This window comes from Oreochromis aureus, linkage group 9 (assembly GCF_013358895.1).
Source record: "Oreochromis aureus strain Israel breed Guangdong linkage group 9, ZZ_aureus, whole genome shotgun sequence".
NCBI lineage: Eukaryota > Metazoa > Chordata > Actinopteri > Cichliformes > Cichlidae > Oreochromis > Oreochromis aureus.
Genome location: NC_052950.1, coordinates 14,089,087 through 14,110,579, shown reverse-complemented (window position 1 = coordinate 14,110,579; position 21,493 = coordinate 14,089,087). Strand labels below are relative to the sequence as shown.

General features: G+C 40.7%; 2 protein-coding genes across 2 annotated transcripts; one reads left to right on the top strand and one right to left on the bottom strand.

Moving 5' to 3' along the window:
- Positions 1–1,898: 1,898 nt before the first annotated feature.
- On the top strand, positions 1,899–6,626 carry LOC116328309 (beta-1,4-galactosyltransferase 1-like). The gene is made up of 2 exons (XM_031750056.2): positions 1,899–2,367; positions 3,644–6,626. Exons 1-2 carry the CDS (start codon positions 1,963–1,965, stop codon positions 4,307–4,309), a joined length of 1,071 nt encoding a protein of 356 aa, XP_031605916.1. The 5' UTR covers positions 1,899–1,962; the 3' UTR covers positions 4,310–6,626.
- A 205-nt stretch (positions 6,627–6,831) lies between these two features.
- Positions 6,832–19,622, bottom strand: amer2 (APC membrane recruitment protein 2). The gene has a single exon (XM_039617327.1). The coding sequence runs from the start codon at positions 15,390–15,392 to the stop codon at positions 13,317–13,319; it is 2,076 nt and encodes a 691-aa protein (XP_039473261.1). The 5' UTR covers positions 15,393–19,622; the 3' UTR covers positions 6,832–13,316.
- Between the last annotated feature and the right edge of the window lie 1,871 nt (positions 19,623–21,493).

Genomic DNA, 21,493 nt, shown 5'->3' with positions numbered 1-21,493 from the left:
TATAAATAAAATTGAATTGAATAGAATTGAATTGAACTCTGTGAAGCAACATTTTCTCCCAAAGGTCTGTGGGCTTGTTTAAGACATGGCAGTTTCAAATCAGCTGACCAGAGAATGCCCACTGCAATGGAGGTCTGCTCACATTTCAAAACAGCGCCTGTCTTTCCACTCAGCTGTTTTTGAACCGGATTGAGAAGTATTCTTCCAGTCTTTCAGTGTTACACTTCAACATACTGCCAGTCAGTGGGGTCACGGGGAGAGCATTCAGTTCATTTAACAAGTCACGGCTCTGTTTTTATTCCATAACCTAGGAGGTTAACTCTGCGAACAAGCTCTGTGAGACAAACATGTAACATATGTCCTGTGTGTAACAGGAATACATTAAACTTAAAATGTAGAAGGAATACTTCCAAAAGCTTACATTAAGGATGTGAAAGTTTGGCCATTTCTGTTCTGCATTTGGTAAAAGGAATGTAGAAAAAGAAAGCAGCCAAATATCTTTAAAGATATTTGGGGGTGAAGGGTGGTGGTGGGTTGGTTTGTTTTATTTATTTGTTTTTTTGGTGGTACAACTTGAGATTGAGCAACAATCACAGATCCTGATTCATTCTGATGGTAAGAAAGGGCAGTAAAACTCTCAGGCTTTTATCTTTAACAGTTTTCGACATGTTCATGTTCGATTATGGCGGTAGATTTCACTGTGCCAAAAAGTTGCCTGGAAGTGGGTGGATGGACCATTTCACAAAAAATACATCTTTAAAATTATTTTATATATGAAGACGGTCGAGTAGAAATCGAGTAGAAGGCTTGTGATGATTTGAGATGGAAGGACGGAGCTGTGTTCTTGATGCAATCATCGGATCAGTTCCACACTGTTGCATTTCATCTGTTTGTGTTTTATTAATAGTCAGTTGGAATATTTTTATGCTTTCAGATGAGCATGGTCTCTGTTCACTATTTAAGTTGGTCCCATGACTTAAACAGTGGCTGCTTTGTCTTTGGGCAAGCTTTATTTACTGATGTCGGTAAGTCTAAATGTATATATATGTCTAAATGTGTTCATGTTGTCATTCAGAAAACAGGGAGCTGTGTGTACTAACAACGCCATTCATGGCTGGTTTATGCTTTCCTGATAAAATCACAATCCTAAACATACATTACCTGCCAACAGTTCCAATATTACTCTGCTAAAGAGGACCCATCATTCATCTGTAAAGAGTTCCTGCTGCAAACAATATGAGACAGTTTTCCAAGAGAATGACTAATACTGTTGTCACCAATTACATGGAAACAGTTTCTTAATTTCTGATGACACCATAAACTGCATAAATATGAGGTCATCTAGACCATGGGATACTTATCAGAGACAATCCAGAAGATTACAGAAATTATCCTCTATAATGTGTAGACAGATCTCAAACTTAAACACTATTATTCAAACCAGGAGAGGGCACACTTTAACAACATATCAGAGATTATGTTTTTTCCCAATATCGCTATATCCGTATTTTCAAACAGAACTTACTTTTTTAACCAAACCTTTCCCATAATAATCATCGATTCTTGTCACTACATTAATTTGTTGGTCATCTGAAATTGCTTGGAGGTAAGATACACATTAAAGAAAGTGATGTTAGGAAAATGTAATAGTGCTGTCTTACTGAATTACTCAGAAAGCCAGGAAGTAATCAACTTTCATATTACACACAAATTAGGTATGACACAGTCATTAGAGTCTTGTATACTGGAGAAATTAGTCAAAGATGTCATGTTTAATTAATAACCACAGGTGCGAGGTCTTTCCTGTTAACGTGACTTGAACAAGGAAGTTGTTCAACAAAAATAAAAACCGGTCGGGTTGCTCTTTGTTTGAAATACCTTTGACTTGTAGACATTCAGATATGCTGGCAACTGAGCTGTAACAAGGGAGGTTAGAGCCGCTGAGTATACTCAAGATAAAAGATGGCAGGAAACCTCAAAAGATCTTTTAATTTTCTAGCACTTTTTTCTTTTTTTAGTGTCGCATGTTTTGCGCTGGTTTTATTCTATTCCAGAAGAAACTTTATGGCTATTGTTCCTGAGACACATATTTTGACACTAGGAAACAAAACATTTTCAGGGATAGTAAAGGAGCGTGTTGCGAAGCTGTTTGCGAAGAGGATCGAAGCCTCAAACAAAAGCAGTGAGATACCATCTGCTGTCAACATAACTTTGGGCCCCTGCCCTGACAACCCTCCAGATCTCGTAGGTCAGCTCCTCATTGAGTTTGATTTCAGACGGACTTGGGAATATGTGAGAAAGGAAGTCAGTCCTTCGCTTCAAAAAGGAGGAAGGTTCAAGCCAAAAGACTGTGTTGCAAAGCAGAAGGTAGGTGACTGACTTGAGAAGAAGAGAGGAAAGAAGGAAAACAACAACCGATAGCAACTTGCATTTAAGGGAAAAAGTTTCCTTAAATTTACTATTTATGTAATGATTTATTTGTTTGTTTGTTCATTTTTACATGTTTTTGGTACTGTTTTTTCATAGTTTTTTTTTCAATACTTAAACAAGTGTAAATGATCAAATAAAACCTGATTTTACCCATCCAAAAGAGAAATTAAAGGTAGTATATAAGGATAAAATGGTATCATATAAATCATATAATGGTTAACTCACTCACAGATTTCTTTATTTGGCTTCATTCATTTGATTCCGTATCATTTGAAATAAACTCGGAAAAGACTTCATGCTTTTTTAAGCTTTTAAAGATAACATCTCATATACATGCTAATATTAAACATAGTCACTTTTAAACAATGAGGTCTGTCATTGTAAGGCAAGGCAAGGCAAGTTTATTTATATAGCACAATTCAACAACAAGGTGATTCAAAGTGCTTTACAGAGACATTAAAAACAAAAACAAATAAAAAGCATGATTTAAATTTGATTAAAACAAACAAACAAACAGACAGACAAACAAAACAGTATATAAAATCAAATATCAAAACAGTAGATAAAATCAGAATAGTAGATAAAATCAGAACAGTAGATAAAATCAGTAGTTAAAAAGTAGGTTTTGAAATTTAAACTTAAGTGTGGATTTGGTGCTTTATTCAAATGCAGCTGAGAATAGGTGAGTCTTCAACCTGGATTTAAATAAACTGAGTGTTTCAGCTGATCTGAGGCTTTCTGGGAGTTTGTTCCAGATATAGGGAGCATAAAAGCTGAATGCAGCTTCTCCGTGTCTGGTTCTGACTCTGGGGACTGATAACAGACCGGATCCAGATGACCTGAGGGATCTGGAAGGTTCATACTGGGTCAGGAGGACCCACGTAAGAGCTAAAAGCATAAGCTTCAGAAAGCTACAAACATTCAATTTCAGACAATTCTTTCTACGGTTGGATCCCAATGACCCTAATATGGTCATTTCAAGCAAACACACCTGTGGAATTGCTTTTCAAAACCTATTTGCAAGGAGCTGCCAGTCAAAAGAAAGCAGTCTTGAAGGGAAGCAAACCAGAGCTAGAGAGAGGATGAACTGTCGCCTAGTATGAGATCAAACTTAATCATGCAAAGCTACTCTGGAAGTCCAAAAATCAAATTATTGATGAATTGTGGGCTAATTTTTCAAATGTTAAAGTAAAAGTTACTGTCATGTCTTTAGGTGGCAATCATCATCCCATTCCGGAATCGGCATGAGCACTTGAAGCACTGGCTTTATTACCTGCATCCTATACTGAAGCGACAGCTTGTGGACTATGGAGTCTATGTCATCAACCAGGATGGAGAAGGAGTCTTCAATCGGGCTAAACTGATGAATGTAGGATATGTCGAAGCGCTCAAGGAATATGATTATGACTGCTTTCTCTTCTCTGACGTAGACCTGGTTCCCCTAAATGACCGTAACCTCTACAGATGTTTTGACAATCCACGACACTTGGCTATAGGCATGGACAAATTTAAATTCAACTTACCCTATAAGACCTTCTTTGGTGGGGTCGCTTCATTTTCCAAACATCAGTACTTGAAAATTAATGGGTTCCCAAACACTTACTGGGGTTGGGGTGGTGAGGACGATGATATCTACAAACGAATAATCTTCCGTAGAATGCAGGTTTCTCGACCTGACTTACTGACAGGCAGGTACAGGATGATCAGACATCAAAGAGACGAGCACAACGACCCAAATCCAAAGAATCCTGATAAACTCTTTCAAACACGATGGACCATGAATGCGGATGGCATTAATTCCCTCAAATACACAGTAAAGAACATTGAGAAGGATATCTTGTACACTTTTATCACTGTAGATATCGGCTCTCCTGAATGATCCGCCTGGATGCAATTTAACTCTCTTGGGCGGCTGTTCTTTAGTAATTCATTGGTGTTTTGATCTCAGAACTGAACAAGTGACAACTCCGTTATTGGTCCAATTATGTTCTTAAAATCTCTGTGAATCCAATTTGCCCTAAAATCAAATAAATAAATAAATAATTAATATACGTATCCACTCCAACAAAAAGGAAAAACTTGACATTTTTGACTTGTTGTGAATAACTTGCAATCAAATTAGAAACAGATCTTAAAGGTGTATCTCTAAATAAATAAACCTTCACACTATAAAATAAAACTTAATAGTGCAGCATATGACATGACACTACAAGGCAGGGAAATTGGTCAAAGGTGGCGACAAGTACCAAAATTGGTACACAAACTTTTTTATGGTTACTTTTTTTGATTAAACCCCACTAGCCTTCTGAAAACTGCAACTCAACTGCATATATGTTGTTGCAATTATTTTGTCTCACTTGAAACAAAGAAGCCGTGAAGATGTTTTTAGCATCTAAAAGCATACTCAATCAAAAGTAAGACCTCTGAAGCTGCTAGTGTTCGATGTTCTGTAGTGAAACAGCTGTTAACTTTAGATGGAAATGATGGCCAAACTGGAAAATGTTGAAATTCTGAATATTCAAGCAACTCATTTTTTTTTTTCTTTTTGTATTGGCTGCACCAGGACAAACATGGAAATTCCAGAGCTTGTTTCTACTTCATTTCGCTCACGGTATTTCACCGGAAGCAGCTTAATACACCACTCATTACATACATGACTATCTACAGCCATTTTTTCCTTTCTTTTTATTTTTTTTTTCAAGAAGTTTCATTGCACTATTTTAAAATGTTGTTTCTCAGAGGCCTTAAATGCACTGATTTCCTCAAAATACCTTGCAAAATACTAACTGCAACAGAAAGAATAATTTTCTGCCAGTAACATTTTTTAATGGAGGTTTATGAAAATAGTCGATAGTAAAAAACAATGTGTTCTTAAAAATATGGGGAAAACCCTGCATGTTTGTGAAAACAACCAGCTTTATGTTTTTGTGCAATTTGCGACACAAAAAGGTTCAGACAATGGTAAGCTGTAACAATAACTGAAGGACGCACTATTGTATAAACTACTGGAGCTAACATTTGATTGGTTAGCAACCTGCAAGCACTGCAAGCACACAGTGCTATTCAGGGCTTAGTAACAGATCAATAAAATACCAGTTTTCCATGCCAAAACTGAAGCACAAACTTCTTGCACAGGCCATATTTTCAGATAATCCCATTAAAAGTGCCATAAGAAGCACCAACGGACAAACAAGTCAGTGACTCCACTTAGAGAAGATAAGGACACTAAAACTGCTGTCTCAGATGAATGAATGAATGAATGAATGAATTAATGAATTCTGTTCAGTTCAAATCAAAGTTATTTATAGAGCACCCATCATATTATTTATATATTTTTTAATATGGGAGTATAAGTAGATTAATTCCAACACTGGCTTTATTTTTCAGCCTCAGGAGTTGCCATTTGGCACCAACAGAGGCAGCTATGGCCGCTATGTCTGCTCAATGTTTGTGCTTTTAGTGTCTCTTTAGAGCATTTGGATTTCAATTATTTGACAAGTAAGACTGTATACTATGGAATTTATTTTCATCATAAAATGACATGACATCCAGATGGTAGAGTCAGAATTTCAATTCATAAACAACATAAAAGCATGGATCCATTCGACCTTGTGTCCTTTTCAGGGAGCTAGCAGTGGTGTAATGGTGTGGGATATTTTCTTAGCACACTTAGGGACAAGAAAAATTTCGGCAATATTTTTTAAATATTTTTTCTCTAATATTTTTATCGGGGAAAACGATTATCATTTAATCACCATAGCCTACCTGAGTGTTATAGCTGACTATGGTCATTCCATTTCCCAGAAATATAGCACACCATGTCACACAGTTCATATTCTGTCTAACCAGTTTCTTGAGCATGACAATGCATTTTCTGTGCTCACATGCCTCGACAAGCACTAATTCAACAGAACACCTTTGGCATGTAGTTGAACAGGAGATTTCCATCACTACTGTACAACTGACAAATTTACCGCAACAGTGTGTTGGCATAGGTCATTATGGATCAAAACCTCTGAATGTTGCCAGCTCTTTATTGAATTTATGAAACCAGTATTAAGGAACTTCTGAACGCAAAAGGGAAACCAACCTGGTTCTACCAAGGTGTATCCAATAAATTGACTCTATGCACCTGCTGAACCCATTTTGACGTGGGTATTTGAAGGAACTGAACTGTTCTGAGTTATTTTTATATGCCTGTTGATATATATATATATATATATATATATATATATATATATATATATATATATATATATATATATATATATATATATATATATACATATATATACATGAAAGTGAACAAATGGGCTGCTGCCAGTGCTTGTAGTGCAGCGGACCTTCAATTTACCCATCAGCCCAAAAGTGCACCAGTCTGGTATGCCAGATTACCAGTCCACTCCTGTTCACATGCACTTGAACTTCACATGTTCACATAAACTTGAGTGACATCCCATTCATCTTACAGCTATAACAGCTTCAATTCTTCTGGGAAGGTTTTCCACAGGTTTAGACATGTGCTTATGGGAATTTTTGACCATTCTTCCAGAAGCACATTTGTGAGGTCAGACACTGATGTTGGATGAAATACCGGTGTCCTGGCAACTGCCACACCCAGACTCATCCATAAGATTGCCAGGTGGAGAAGCGTGATTCGTCACTCGAGAGAACACGTCTTCACTGCTCTAGAGTCCAGTGACGACACGCTTTACATTACTGCTAAGGCTCAGATGTGGCTGCTCTCTACGCACTGTTGTTGAGCTAATCTGAAGGCCATGTGAAGTTTGGTCTGTAGTGACTGACTCTGCAGAAAGTTGGCGACCTCTGCACACTTTGTGCCTCAGCATCTGCTAACCCCACTCTGTGATTTTACATGGCCTACTACTTCATGGCTGAGTTGCTGTCGTTCCCAGTCACTTCAGTTTTGTTATATTATCACCAACTGTTGACTGTTGAATATTTATTAGTGAGGAAATTTCACGACTGGACTTGTTGTACAGGCGGCAGCCTATCACAGAACTACACTGGAATTCACTGAACTTTTGAGAGCGACCCATCCTCTTAGAGATGTTTGTAGAAGCAGTCTATATGTCTACCAATAACACTTAAGTACAGCTATACATGTCTAGATATATCTATGGATTCACTACGTTAGACTGATTATTTTAATGTGGTCATCATATTGTATATTATATTATATATTATATTCATGCTTTTATGGAAATTCATTTTGAGAATTGAGTTAGTATAAGATGGTAATCTCAGTAAAGTTTCAGCACAAACTCAGTTTAGTATAATTTTGAATTCTATATTGAGTAAAAATTTCAAATCTTTGTACTTTGTATTGCTGTGTCTGACCTTACATTTTAATATTCTCAATATTTATCTTGTGATCCATAATTAAATTTTGAATCATTTTGCTTCATGCAGTCGTATTCAGTTTGCAAGTTAATTAAATTTTCCGTTTTATCATTTCAAAGCAGAATTTATCACTCTAGAGGAGCACATGCAGTTTTTAGAAATAACTTACTGGTGTCATAACCATGTGATGCTTAACATTATCCAGGACTGTCTGGCGTCCTGAGGAATAAACTAGACTTACACATTCTGAAGGTTACAGCTTTACTAGCGTCATACTGTACTGGATCTTCTCGTCTTTACGGTGTACCAAACAGACGTCAAAATCTTCACTCTTCATGAATTATTAATAAAAGGAAGATTACACAATTTTGCCCTGGGATGAACTGTAGTGTCACTCAAAAGGCAGACGGAAAAGTGAAGAGGGACAGAGGACAAAATGACACTAACACCTGTGAAAAGGCGAAAAATAGTAGTGAGAGGAGGCTTCACATGGGGATGCAAATTTGAAATCCAGTGATGCAAAGATGTGTTGTGTTTAAAGGGTGTGTGCTGAAGGTCACACACATTCAAATTTACTGCATTTCCATTTTTCTAAAGGCTTGACTTGGTGTTTTATTGAAGGGTGTTTACACTTGAACTGTTGCTACTGAGTAAGTGTGCATAGATTTGAAAAAACAAACTGCTGAATTCAAATCTATGACATCTGACATTTGCATGAGCACCATCAACATGTAGGTTAGTGTGTGTGTGTCTTTGTATGCATTTTTTACTGCACCACTTCAACTCCAATCACATCTTTCACACAGTGTGTCAGCACCCACCCCCCAAACAGGCTCCCATCCTCCTTCCTGCCCAGCCCCCTCTTTTTATTGGTTGACCTAGTGGAGTTACTATGGGAACGACTGTAGAGAGGCTGCCATGCAGAATGTGGGGTACATCTTTTGAATGGTGCTCCGTCATACACACATGCACTCACACACATTTATCAAGGCCAGGGAAGCCTACCTACCATCAAGATGTTGTGTTTTTGTAAATACTAGCGGCCTTCATTTTTCTCTGTCTGTGCTAGAGTTTGTTTTTCTTTACCACCAGATAGGTACTGTAGTCTTTCTTTTTCATTGTTTTGTTATATTCAGCTGGTATTACTTTTACTTACCGTACTATGACAGCAGTAAATGCTTATTTGTTATTTATTACAGCCCGAGGTAGAATATTTTGCCTATAAGCAAACTGTAGGTCTAAATCTTTTTAGAGCACCGGCTGCTGCTAAAACTACTGGTCATCCACTACCAGACCTTAAAGCAGATGGGCTGCAGCAGACCAAGACCACACTGGGTGCCACTCATATAAGGAAAGAATTTTAGGGTTCATCAAAACTGGACGGTAGAAAATTAGGGGGAAAAAACTGCCAAATCACGATTTCTGCTGCAACATTTGGATGGTAGGGTCAGAATCTGCTGTAAACAAACTGAAAGCATGGATCCATCCTAGCTTGTATCAACAGTTTAGGCTGCTAGTGGTGTTGACTGAGATATTTTTATTGCACATTTTTATTGCACATTGGCCCCTAACAACCAGCTGATCGTCATTTGAATGGCACAGCTCTTGTTGCTGACCATGTCAACTTTTTGTGATCACAGTGTACCCGTCATGTGATGGCTTCTTCCAGCTGGCTAACACACCATATCACAAAGCTCAAATCATCTCAAACTGGCTTCTTGAACAAGACAATGAGTTCATTGTACTCAAATGTCCTCCACAGTCACCAGAGCTCAATCCAATAGAGCACCTTTGGGATGTGGTGGAACAGGAGACTGGCATGGACTACTGGCAAGCTGTACCTAATGAAGTGGCCAGTAACAAGTGGATACTTGTGGCTGGTGATCATCAGAAGTTATACCAGCTAAATAAAAGCTTCATTTAAGAGCACTGAAGCTCTTGAAACCCATTCTCATACTCACAATAAATCTTATTCTGCCACTTATTCTATGCTTTTCACCATGACTCCTTCCCTTGTTCTCTTCCTCACTGGTTTGAATAAGAACCCTATTGTTCATCAGAAACTCAGTGCTCTCTGTTGTGCTCTTTTACCAGATTTATGCCCCAAAACAAATAAGCACAAACATGGCTCACACTGAGAACAACTGTCCACATCGAGCAGCCAAACAGCAGATTACTGATGAGATCAGCTGACACAGATATATACACATACACACACACACATGCAACATTACGCACCATTCTTACTGTCAGCATCCCTGGCTTTGATGTGGTGGGCTGGTACAAGTGAGTGTTATGGTCTTACGTAAGGCTTTTACATAAACCTCGGTAGAGAGCTGGATAAAGAGGGAGGGGGAATCGCTGCACCATTACAAAGGGGATTCGCACTGCACCAAATCCTCCTCCTACTTCACATGGATAAACCACAACATATAAGCTTTTTCTAGCAACATGAGCCATTCTTGAATATACTTTTCATCTATTCAGGGCATACGCGGGTCTCATATCCACATGCATCAGCTGTGTCTCTTTGTCATCACCATGCCTGTCTGTCTCCTTTCTTTCCCCACCAGAGACCAACAGTAGCTAGTGACACAACTGTCAGGCTTTTATGTCAGCAATCAATAGCATTTATTGATAGCCTATAATTCCCAAGCCAGAATGACCTCTCCCTAAGTGCCAGACCACAACAATAACCAAAAACAAAAGCTACTCAATGCATCACCTTTTCTCACTCAGGCTGATCCTTAGGGATTTAAGACACCAGGACATGGGGGTTGGGATGAGAGAAGTGGAATTCAACCTCCATTTTATTTTTTCTCCAAACACAAAAGGACATAACTCCTATGATGGTGTAAATGTGCTTACAAAAAGTCAGGGGCTCATCTATCAGCCCAAATACAGTTTTCTTTATTAAAAATGTAATGAGGTTTTCACAATATAAACAGATAGAAACATAAAGGAGGGGGAAAATCTGCTTTTCATCAGAGCAAATGATCACATAAAAGCCCAGAAAAGAAAAGAGAAGTGTTTGCCTGCAAAAAATACATTGAACTGAGTCTGGTGTTGGTGAGCCCATGATGGAAACATGGTGACCTCAGGAGTGTGTGTGTGTGCCAGTGCAACAGTTGTACTTTAATTTTTCGCCATGTCATACTTGGATGAAGCTAAGAAACAGTAAAACACGTTGAGATGTTGGATAGAGTGATGTCCTATATTTAAACAAAACCTGGTGGACATTGATTGCATAATGACCTGTCATTTTTCAGTTCCACAGAATCTGATTGTTAAAGGAATCCAAGTAAAATCTTGCCAACCAATAACATCAACCAAAAAAATACGTTACTTAAAAATAATATTTTCTCAATCAGCAATGAATAAAGGAAGCTGAAGGTCTAAAGCTAAAGAAAGGGAAAATGTGAACCGACATGATCACTTGCTGCTTCCCAGGTGACCTTTAGGGCGCCCTTTTATTTGGCTAGGAGAGTTCCTACTGCAGCCTCGGAATCAGGTTACTCCATGGTCGCCTACACTACACCATAGGGAGGCTGAAAAGATATCTGAACCCGGAGCAGTGTCATGGATCAATCATTAGACTCTAAACGAGATGAGATGGCTTAAAGAACGAGAATGACCCTCAAGTGTCACTGATACCTTCTGTGGGAATGATTACATTAAACTTGGCATATCCTATGAAAATTCTATGGAAATCCCTATAAGGGACCAACCTGCTCCCTTTTAACTGATTGCACTGAATCACAACAAAGGCCTTCTAGGACTGCAACACACCCTCTCATTTCTAAAACAAGCGGCGTTTTGCAATGCAAGCCACAGGGGACTTAGAAAAGAGTCAAATCCAGTTTGTCTTGCCCCCACAAAAGAGGGACAAAGAGGATAGTAGAACACAGAAAACTATGTCCTCACAAATATCCATTACAATGTCAAGCTACATTCACATTCACTCGCAGCTGTGGTGGCTCGTGAAATTAGGTTATACATTGTTTTTTGTTTTGTTTTGTTTTATTAATAGCGAGTAGAAGAAGGGGCGAGGTCAATCATCTGGCATTAGTTCCCAAATTTTGCTATGTATAATAAGCTAGTTCTCTAAACTGGCACATATATAGAAAGGTCGCCTTCTTGTCATCCATCCACATTAGCCTATACAGTATGCTAACAGAGAGTAAAAGAAAGAAGACAAGGCAGAGTGTTAGAAAGCTGGTGCTGTCACAGTTTAGGATCCGTGCAGTATGATTGCGGAAAGGGAAAGTCTATAAAAACAGTACGAAATCCAGTGAAGAAGAAAGTACTAGCTAGAAAAAAATGTGTTTGTGCATGTGTTCTTAGAGAAGAAAGTTATCCAGTGTAGCTACAAATACAGTGCCAAAGGTTGAGCAGTGTGCATGTGTCAGATCCTTCAGCATTAGATGATGTTCCCTGACCTTTGTGCCTTGATATGTGGCACTACATGCAGAGAGCAAGAAGAAATGTGTATGTGTGTGCGTGTATGATTCTGCATGTGCATGTGTGTGTGTGTTTGCAGACAACGAAGCCTTAGTGCAAGGGATCCCTCCAGGTTGATGTATTGCGATAGTTTTGCAGGTTTCCATTGGTAGTTAAACATTTGTAAATCCCAGAGATTAACATTCTGTGAATGTACTTCCAGTGAAGCAGCCGGGTATGAGTGAGATCCAAGTACAAAGGCTGAAGCCAAAGTTAGTCCAAAAGGATTTAAAAAAGAAAAAGAAATCCGCTAATCGATCTTAAAAAGCATGAGATGCAGTGTGACCTTCTGCAGGATAGCTTTGTAGCTGCAAAGTAGGTAATAAAAGCAGTTCAGAGTTCATGTATAGTTTTAAAATCAGTGTGCGGTCAGCAAAAGACCATGTTAAAAAAAACATTTACAGCAACCAAAGGAAAAATGGAGGGTTGGGACTTTTCCAAACTATGACAAAATCAAAAACTTTGGCTCTAAAATCAGAGAATTAAGAGGTACATGTTACAGATTAGATAGTAGTAATAATAATAATAATAATAATAATAATAATAACATTGATTAGATTAGGTCCTTACTATCAGATTGAGTTAAACAAATTGTGGAAATCTAAAAGAAAAACATAAAAGAAAAAAAAGTGCTCTGCTTTCGTTTTCTGTCAAAGTAGTGGTCACATAGTTAACAGGCCAGGAACTTTTCTGGGAACTTTCAAGGCGAATGCATCTTTTGCAAATTAACAGATTGTCAATAGTCAACCCCCAAAGTTTTAAGGAGGGCTGCAAAATGTTATCCTAGCTTTTTCAAGTTTCCTAGTGACTTTCTCAGGTGAACAAAGCACTTACTCTAATGTAGCTGTTCGTGAGCCAACACGCCTAAGGAATGAGAGATTTAAAGATTTGAGAGCAATTCCTAGGCCATTGACTGTACAGCTCAACATTTTTCTTGGTCTGGGGAAACATTTGGCTCTACGTAAGCTGCAGTGTAGCAATGTGCACTCAAGTCCAGTGGAAAATCACCCGTGTGACAGAAGCTACTTCTTGTGGGCAGTCCCTCTTGCTGTGCCGCCAGATTTGTTTCCAGAACGACGAACTGGCACCTTGGATACTGGGATTCTGGTGCGAGCCGGAGGAGGTGGTTGCGTCTTTGGTGGAGGGGATTCGGCCTCTAGGACGGACGACAGGGCTGACTGGCTTGCAGAGTGAGGGGGTGTGGTTGGTTTGGTGCTTACCGGGATCTTGGATTCTCGAGGAAGGCTGGTGCTGCCTTTCATTGATCGGAAGGAACAAGAGGAGGAGGAGGAAGGCAGAGTTGCTTGGGAGATGGGGCTCGTTTTGTATTCAGTGGATGGAGAGGGCGAGCTGTTTGGATCTTCATCTCCCCCCTGATCCTCTGCTTCTTCTTCAGGATCATTGTAGAGGTCATACAGGTGGTCTCCAGAGCAACTGTCACGTGATAGGGCCATATTCTGATTATGCTGCAGCCCACTCTCGTCAGGTGTTGCTGTAGGTGTTGCTGACGGTGTGTCCCAGTAGCCCTCGTCACTAAGCGGCTCTTTTTCACTTGGCGATGTAGGGTGACGACCATGTGCGTGAGGGAGAGGGGGTTTAGCTGCCCGGCTTCCCGCTCCACCAACTACTGGAATCTTACTGAGTCCCAGCGCCTTCACCTGTGGTACCTTTCTGTCTGAACTCCTGGAAGCTGAGGGAAGGTAGCTGCTAGCAGGGTTGGTGCGAGGGGGATAAGTGGAAGTAGGGGTAGAGGAGGAAGGTTGATGCGATCGGGGCAATGCAGGGGAGTTGTCTCCTGTGGAAGGCAACATGTGCCAGAGTCCCTGCATGTCTGCATCGTCCACTCCTTCTGGACTTGCCATTTCTTCCCCTCCACCCATGTAGGCCACCACACCACTCCCGGGTGGGTGCTGTTGTGGTTGAGGTTGCGCCCTGGTTCTGGCAGGGAGGGAGGCAGGTGCAGAGTTTGGGGCGACAGAGAACATGGGCTGGGACATCTGAGAAGATAAAGGGGGTTTAGATGGGGAGATGCTACTGGTGATACCAACAACTCTCCCAATACCCACTCCCACGCTACCTCCTCCTCCACCACTGCTACTGCTGCTGGTACCACTGCCCCCATTACCCACTGGGCCCTCTTCGTCGGCATCAGCAATAATGTCACCACAGCCTGTGAGTGAATCAAAGCTCTTGAGGGACGTGACGTCAGTGAAGAGGAGGGAGCAGAGTCGGTCCACAGAGGGCTCTGATGGTGGGTCACCAGTGCTGCAGCGATCCAAAGGGGGTGTAGCAAGGGAGGGGGTGAGACTGGAAATTGAGGCTTTGGCTTTTTGGATGGGTGGTCGCAGTGGTGAGTCAGTGGGCGTGTAGGGAAAGGGGGAGTCTGGCTCACCAGATGGCCCTGGCATGGCAACACAGTGTGGAGGTGTCATGGTAACACTCGTGGTGGGAGTCTCTAGTGCTTGGAGGTTAGGTCCTGCTTCTGCATCCCCACAGTCTGCTTGATGGTTATGGGGAGGTGGTTCAAGGGTTAGAGTAATGTCCTTTACCTTTTCAGCATCAGCAGCATCTCCATCCTTGTCCTTCTTCGCTTCCGCCTCTTCTCCATCGCCCTCATTTGTTTTGTCTTTACGTCTCCATCGCATGCTGCTGAAAAATCCTTTCAGGCCCCTTCCTCTTCTGACAAGTCCTGCTCCTCCGTTTTCACTCGACCTAAAACTCCCGCGTCGGAGAAGAGAGAAGAAACTCAGCGATTTGCTCAGAGACCTCACCGGCCCCACCTCCAGGCCTGCAAGTCCCTCCCCTCTCTGTCCATCAGCATCGTTGTTAGAGCTCGTTAGTCCATCGTGGGTTCTGCTCCTCACAAGTTCCGCCGATGCCCCTGAGCTGTTTCCATTCAAAGAATTTCCATTGTCAGAATTCCCGTTGTTTCCACTGTTTGTAGCCCCTTTGTTCCTGAAGGAAAAGAAGCTGGCCATTCCAGATCCAGTGCGCCGCTTCCCAAAGAGTTTGAAGGCAGCTTTGTTGATCTTCCCTGTAGGCTGGGGGTCACACTGAGGGGCCACAGGAGGCTCCACACACTCTGAGTGCACCTCCATTATCTAGTACTCTATCGCTCCCACTCTATCGTCTCCCTCGAGCTCTTTAGCTACCTTTTTATCCTCTCTCTTTCTGGCCGCACATACATTCACCCTCTCTCGCTCGCTCTCTCTCCCTCCACCCTGCTGTCTGGTGCTCTTTCACTCCCACTCTGACTTGCTTTAACGCCTGCCTGCTGGTTTTCTCTGTCTGCCTCCCTCCCTCCCTCTTTCTCTTTCTCTCTCTCTCTCTCTCACACACACACAGGCACACACACAAACACACATGCTGCTCCTTGCTGTATCCATGGCAACTGGGTGGGCTAAGCAGCTTTCGTCAACGTTGGCGGGGCGCCAGTGTCTCTCCTCCACTCCCTCCCCCAACCCCTTTCCTCTTCTCTGCTTCCACCTTGCCTGTCACCGATGCACTGGTTGGTCTTTCCTTTTAACTGTTCAGTATTTCCGAAGCCCAAAATTCACCGCATCCATCAGTGTGTGTATGTGTGCACTGTGTGTGTCCACGTCTCTGTGTTTGCACTAAACACATTCCAGGGTAGCAATGAAGCAATACACACCCACTGATCTGCTGATGCATTATAAAGGATTAGACATGAGTTCAATATGTTTATGAGGGCTTCCTTAATGGCAGCTCGGTTGAGTAGCCAATTATTAGGACAGATCACATTATTGTTTGGGGCTAATCTTTATACAGACTGTTTGTAGGACATGGACCACAGATGTGGGAAAACTGACAATGACGCTGCCCATTAAAAAACATAACTTTTGCATGTGTGGACATTAATTTCTGGGTATATCTTTCCTGTCAGGTAAGTCAGAGCTTTGGGTAAACAGTAGCTTTACATTGTAAATTTATCAGAATTAGCCTTTTCCCTTCACCCAGGCTTATTAGACTGGCTAAATCGGAGTCTGAGGGTTTAAAAGTTCAAAGTAAATGAAACTAAGCATATCACAAGTGCTAATTAGTGGACTCATAAACAAGACCTGCTGATCAACAGTATGAGCGGGCTTAGACCAGGATATGGATTTAGAAATGTCAGTGCAGTCATGCTTCTGTTATTTCAGGGGACACGGAGGTCTTAACCTCCCAATCACAACCAATTTCTCATCCAAAACTTAAATGACTTACAAGTGACTCTGCAAAAAGATTTAGGCCCCTCACGAATTACAAGTAGACACACATAGAAATACAAACAGCACAGCCTTCAACTAAGTTTGAGACACACATATAAGCCATATGGCCTTGAGGCCTCTTCCATATGGACACACAGGGCCAGGTGTCTGAGCGCTGTGACGCCACATATAACTGTCATCACGTCATCCTCAGTTTCCTTGTGTCTGTGGTTTTGTGTCACCAATTATGCAGCCAGCAGTACACTCTTTCTTTTCAAATTAGTTATACTTTTAGAGCATACCTTGGCAACCACCAGAGTTTCTGCAGGCATGTAGAACAATTAACTGTTCACGAACTGGAAGGAAACCTTGTGGCAGTGGATCAACTCGCTGCTCTTTGTTCATTGTCCTCGTGTCTTTACAAAATGCACAGTTGTTCCGATTTTATTATCAAAATCCATTTGTGCTAATAAGTAAAAGTGTGAATGAATTAGGGTATTATACATTAAAATATTTTTTTATAATAATAAAGAGTGAAATCATTTTTAATGGGCAATCCACATCTCAGTTTGTTTGCTTTTTCTGGAGACTGGCAATCAGTTTGTATATCTGAACAAATTACATCATCACCAATTACTGTAGATCCACCCATAGTTCTCCTTTCTTCTGCGTGCAATCCACTGTGGGTGCTCCCAACCCCCCATGAATCTCCCTGTTATCCCGACCCACTTACAAACCTTCCTTCCTTCCCTTCCCTCCCCTTCTCCTTTTCTCTCCTCCTCCACCATAGTGACTGTGAGCACAGGCTCTCCTCTTCCATCCCACTGCTATCAAACAATGTCTGCATTCATGAGCCCAATACACACAACCACAAATCTAGAGACATGCTCACGCAAACACTTTTTGAGGGCTTCCCCAGAGTGAAGCATCGAAGCATATCATCCCTATGCTCCCCCCCACCAATAAGAAAGATAATCTGTCCCCAAGAGTCAGTCAGCCAGCCTGTCTACTTACCAGTCAGTCACCCAGTATGCATGTTTTCAGGTACATCAGATATTCAAGCAGAATGCCCTACAGCAGTGCTAGCAGGTCAGCTGGCTACTGCGTGGACTTGAAGCTGAGTCTAAGCAGCAGATGGCTGGTGGATTGATGAGTGGAGACTGATGAGGGAGCTCGGTTATCGCATGATGAGACAAAGGATTTTGCTTAGCTCTTAGAGTGGCAGTGTACATTATTACAGTGCTTAAGACATTTAAACATCAGTAAATTATTGAAGCAAATGCACACATTATGACCATGTTACTATATTCCACAATGGAGACCATTAGACCACATCGGGCTTATCGAGCAGTTTGTATGACTGCATTTAAATGGAGGACATAGGAAAGCAATACACACACACACACACACACACACACACATATATATATATATGAATAGAAAATGGATAAATAAGGCCATCTTTAAAAGCATGGGACTTGTATACAAATGTAAAAGAACTTTTGTCCAGGGGCTTTTGTGGATATTGAACTGGTTTGGTTAGTTTGGTGCTTGGATAATGCAACATGTGCTCTCCTTGCAACCTAATTATTCTTTTCAGTACCAGCTAAGGCAGATTCACGCATGCAATACAAGAAGCCCACACCCTATTATCCCTCCTACTTGGTGCCCCCACCCTCTCTAAAAAGGGTTCCCATTTCAGCCCCCTGAGCAAAGCTCAGCACTAAGTGGGACAGTTGGAGGACATTTTCTCTCTCTCATGTCTCTCACTGTTTTGTCTGTTATATGGTTATTATGGTTCCTCTTTTACGTCAGTGTGCTTCCACTGCACAATGCCCGCAAGCAGCAGCTGAATGTCATTGTTTTTCATTCTTAATACTCTGTGAGGAAAGAGCCTCAGGATGCAAATACTGTTTTTTTTTTTTTTCAAATGCCTAATTTGTCTTGCTAACAAAAGCAAAACAGACTGTGTTGTCATGTGAAATTTGCATTGTGCGTGCACCCTTTATCAGACAGAAGTTGTGAAAGAGATGGAAATCTTTTCAAATAAATGCTTGCTAAATCTGTTGTGGTTATTTTTGTCAACAAAGCTATAGGGTGTGTTTAATTTTGTAACAAGTTTCAGTGTCTTCACATCCGGGTGTAAATAACTTAATTAATTAGAGTGTGTATCCTTATAATCCATCTTGAACTGTCTGATAGTCCAAGGTTGCCGCTGGTGCCATCAGAGAATCTAAATGTGTCACAGTTACGACATCATCTTCGTTCAGCACACGCCAGTCTTTTTATATTGGTCACATACCAATATCTTGGTATGTGACCATTATCTTGGGATACCAAGATCTTGGTATGTGACTAGACAGAAAAGAATGCAAAAAGGTCATTACATTAAAACACATTATGCTATTTTAGTCTCCTGCTTTAGCACCTTTATTATTTTAGAAAGTCAGCTAAGGGGATTCCTGCTTCAGTTTCACATATAGGAAAAAACCAAACCTGAATATCACCACAGAGTTTAATTAAAACGTCCGAAGGAAAGTCTTGGTGTGGTTTTGAACATACCTTTATTGAACACACTTGTCTGAACTTTGCCTCACTTGGCTAATAAGTCACATATCTTATCAGTAATCTCACAGAGAGTTCAGTGGATCATAAAGACACCAACAAAGAAGTAGCTGTGATGTGGTCATGACTGTAGGTTCACATAACAAACCAGAATAGTTTTAGCTGTCAGTCAGGCGTAGTACATATCAGTATGCCAGCATGTGTAACTACATGAATCTTTTCAAGTGTGAGAACAATACAATCAGCAATCTACCCACTTTTCTTTTAAGTACCACATCAGTGAAAACAGCACAACAGGATCCAAGCAAGAGGTTTGCCAAAGGTTAGTAACGCAAACAAGACACAGGTGTGGCTAATCATACATCAGCGGTTAGCTGCCTGGCACAGGCACACATACACACCGCACAGTCTTTATCATTATCATTAGGGGTCATTACCGGTCAGATTGTGTCAGCGCAGGGGGTCTTCCAGCTCTGGATTAAACTAAGCTACGGTGTGTGTCTGTGTGTGTGTGCATGCACACGTGTTCCTGTTTGTGTGTTAATAAAAATTAAACCCCCAAGGATTACTGCTTGTGCTCTTTTGTTACTTTGGTCATCAACAGGGAGCTGTACTAAATGTTATTAAGCTGTCTAAACCCCGAGTGCTCAGACACTTTTACACTCAAAACACTGCAAAACCAAAGTGTTTTTGAAAACTTGTCTTTATCACACAGAAAAAGCAACCCTAAGTGTATAAAAGTAATATAAGTTCCCCGCAATGCAATCATGCAGTAATTATTAATTTTTCTGAATTTGTCAGTGTCAAGATGTTTAAATTATTCAACTTTTGGAGTAAAAGTGTTCCTTATTTTATTTAGACACATTTATTCTGGACTTGTAGTTGCCGTGTTTGCTGAGATGACAGATTTGGATGGGATTTTCATTACTGTTATTATTTATGCTGTCCTATTGTCAGGGGCTGAGGCTAAAGCCTGGTTATTCCTCTAGCCAACACATACAACCAGCAGCAACTTTGCACAAACTCATAGAAATGGAGCTGCATCATATAAATGCTAAATGAACTGGTTCTTATATACCACTATCCAACTCTATCTGAAAACTCAAAGCATTTTATATCAACGTATTCCCTTATTATTTCATTCAATTTGACCCAAAATAAAACTTACCGGAAATGACTGTCTAGAGCAGGGATGTCAAACTCATTTTACATCGCAGGCTACATCCAGCTTATTTTGATCTTATGTGAGCCGCACCAGTAAAACTGCCCTTTCAGCCAGTGTGCAGAAGTTTAACTACAAATTTAATCCCTGAGATCTCTCATATAAAAAAATAACCTCTATTTCACCAGAAAGCAATCTGTCAGTGCAACAGAAAATTACAGAAATCTATAACTTAATTACTTCGGGGTAGCCATGCAGGAGGTGTTTATCAGTCGGAAAAGCTTTAAAAATTGGGAAATACAAGTAAAAGTCAAAAATTTCAGTTCTCTTTCACATTTTCCAAAGACATCAAGTAGGCCTGATTGAAGTCTCTGCTGGGCCGATTCTGTCCCCCAGGGCCTTATGTTTGACACCCCTGGTCTGGAGTGTACTTCAACACTCTACAAATTATGACAAAAACATGTAAATAAAAATGATTAAAAATGAAATTTAAAACATTTTTGGGAGACATTAGTATCCGTCCAACCCCCATGTAAATAACACTGTCCGGCTAAAAGCTGTGTGGCACCACCACAGCCCACTGTAAAACATGCCTATTTCAAATGCATTCATCAAAATAATTACACAGAAATGTACGGTGGGCGGCTATATTTGAAAACTGAAAAAGGCCATAGAAGCTGTGTCATATGACAGAGAATGGCTGTAATAAATTACACAAGGGCATAAATAGCCAAGTGCTGTAGTCAATTTACAAATGCCGTTGATATATTCTGGGCTGCCACTGCCTTGTTCGAAACACTGCACTTGTGTGTTTGCCTGATACATAAAAATAGATTCATGTCCTAACAGTAATACAATCATCAGAGATTTTAGTCAGATGTTATATACAGGGCAATGGCGCAAACCAATTTTACACCATAGATCCACACAGACCAAAAAACAAAAAATGCACATACAACATGCATACATGTGTGCTCATGTATATAGCATATGCTCTGCCGATATGTAGACTATTTAACCCTGACTAAGTACAGCATTTCCTCCTTGTCCAGAAAAGTGTTCTACCAGAATGGCTTGCAATAAGCTACTCATCTGAATGATTCAGAGCCCTGGGAGAGCCCTCGGCAGCTTGTCTCTGGAATAGACTTCTCAATGTTTAATGTAAGGTAATATGCGCAAGTAGGCTACAGGAAGACTATTCTAACACGAGAGAGAGAAAACTTAGAGCTGATTGTGGATTAACCTGATTTCCCATTTATCCACA

Excerpts from the sequence above, each read along its gene's own strand:
- amer2 (XM_039617327.1), bottom strand. The coding sequence starts at position 15,392 with ATGGAGGTGCACTCAGAGTGTGTGGAGCCTCCTGTGGCCCCTCAGTGT.
- LOC116328309 (XM_031750056.2), top strand. The coding sequence starts at position 1,963 with ATGGCAGGAAACCTCAAAAGATCTTTTAATTTTCTAGCACTTTTTTCT. Across the intron at positions 2,368-3,643 it reads ACTGTGTTGCAAAGCAGAAG|GTGGCAATCATCATCCCATT; the intron begins GTAGGTGACTGA and ends TCATGTCTTTAG.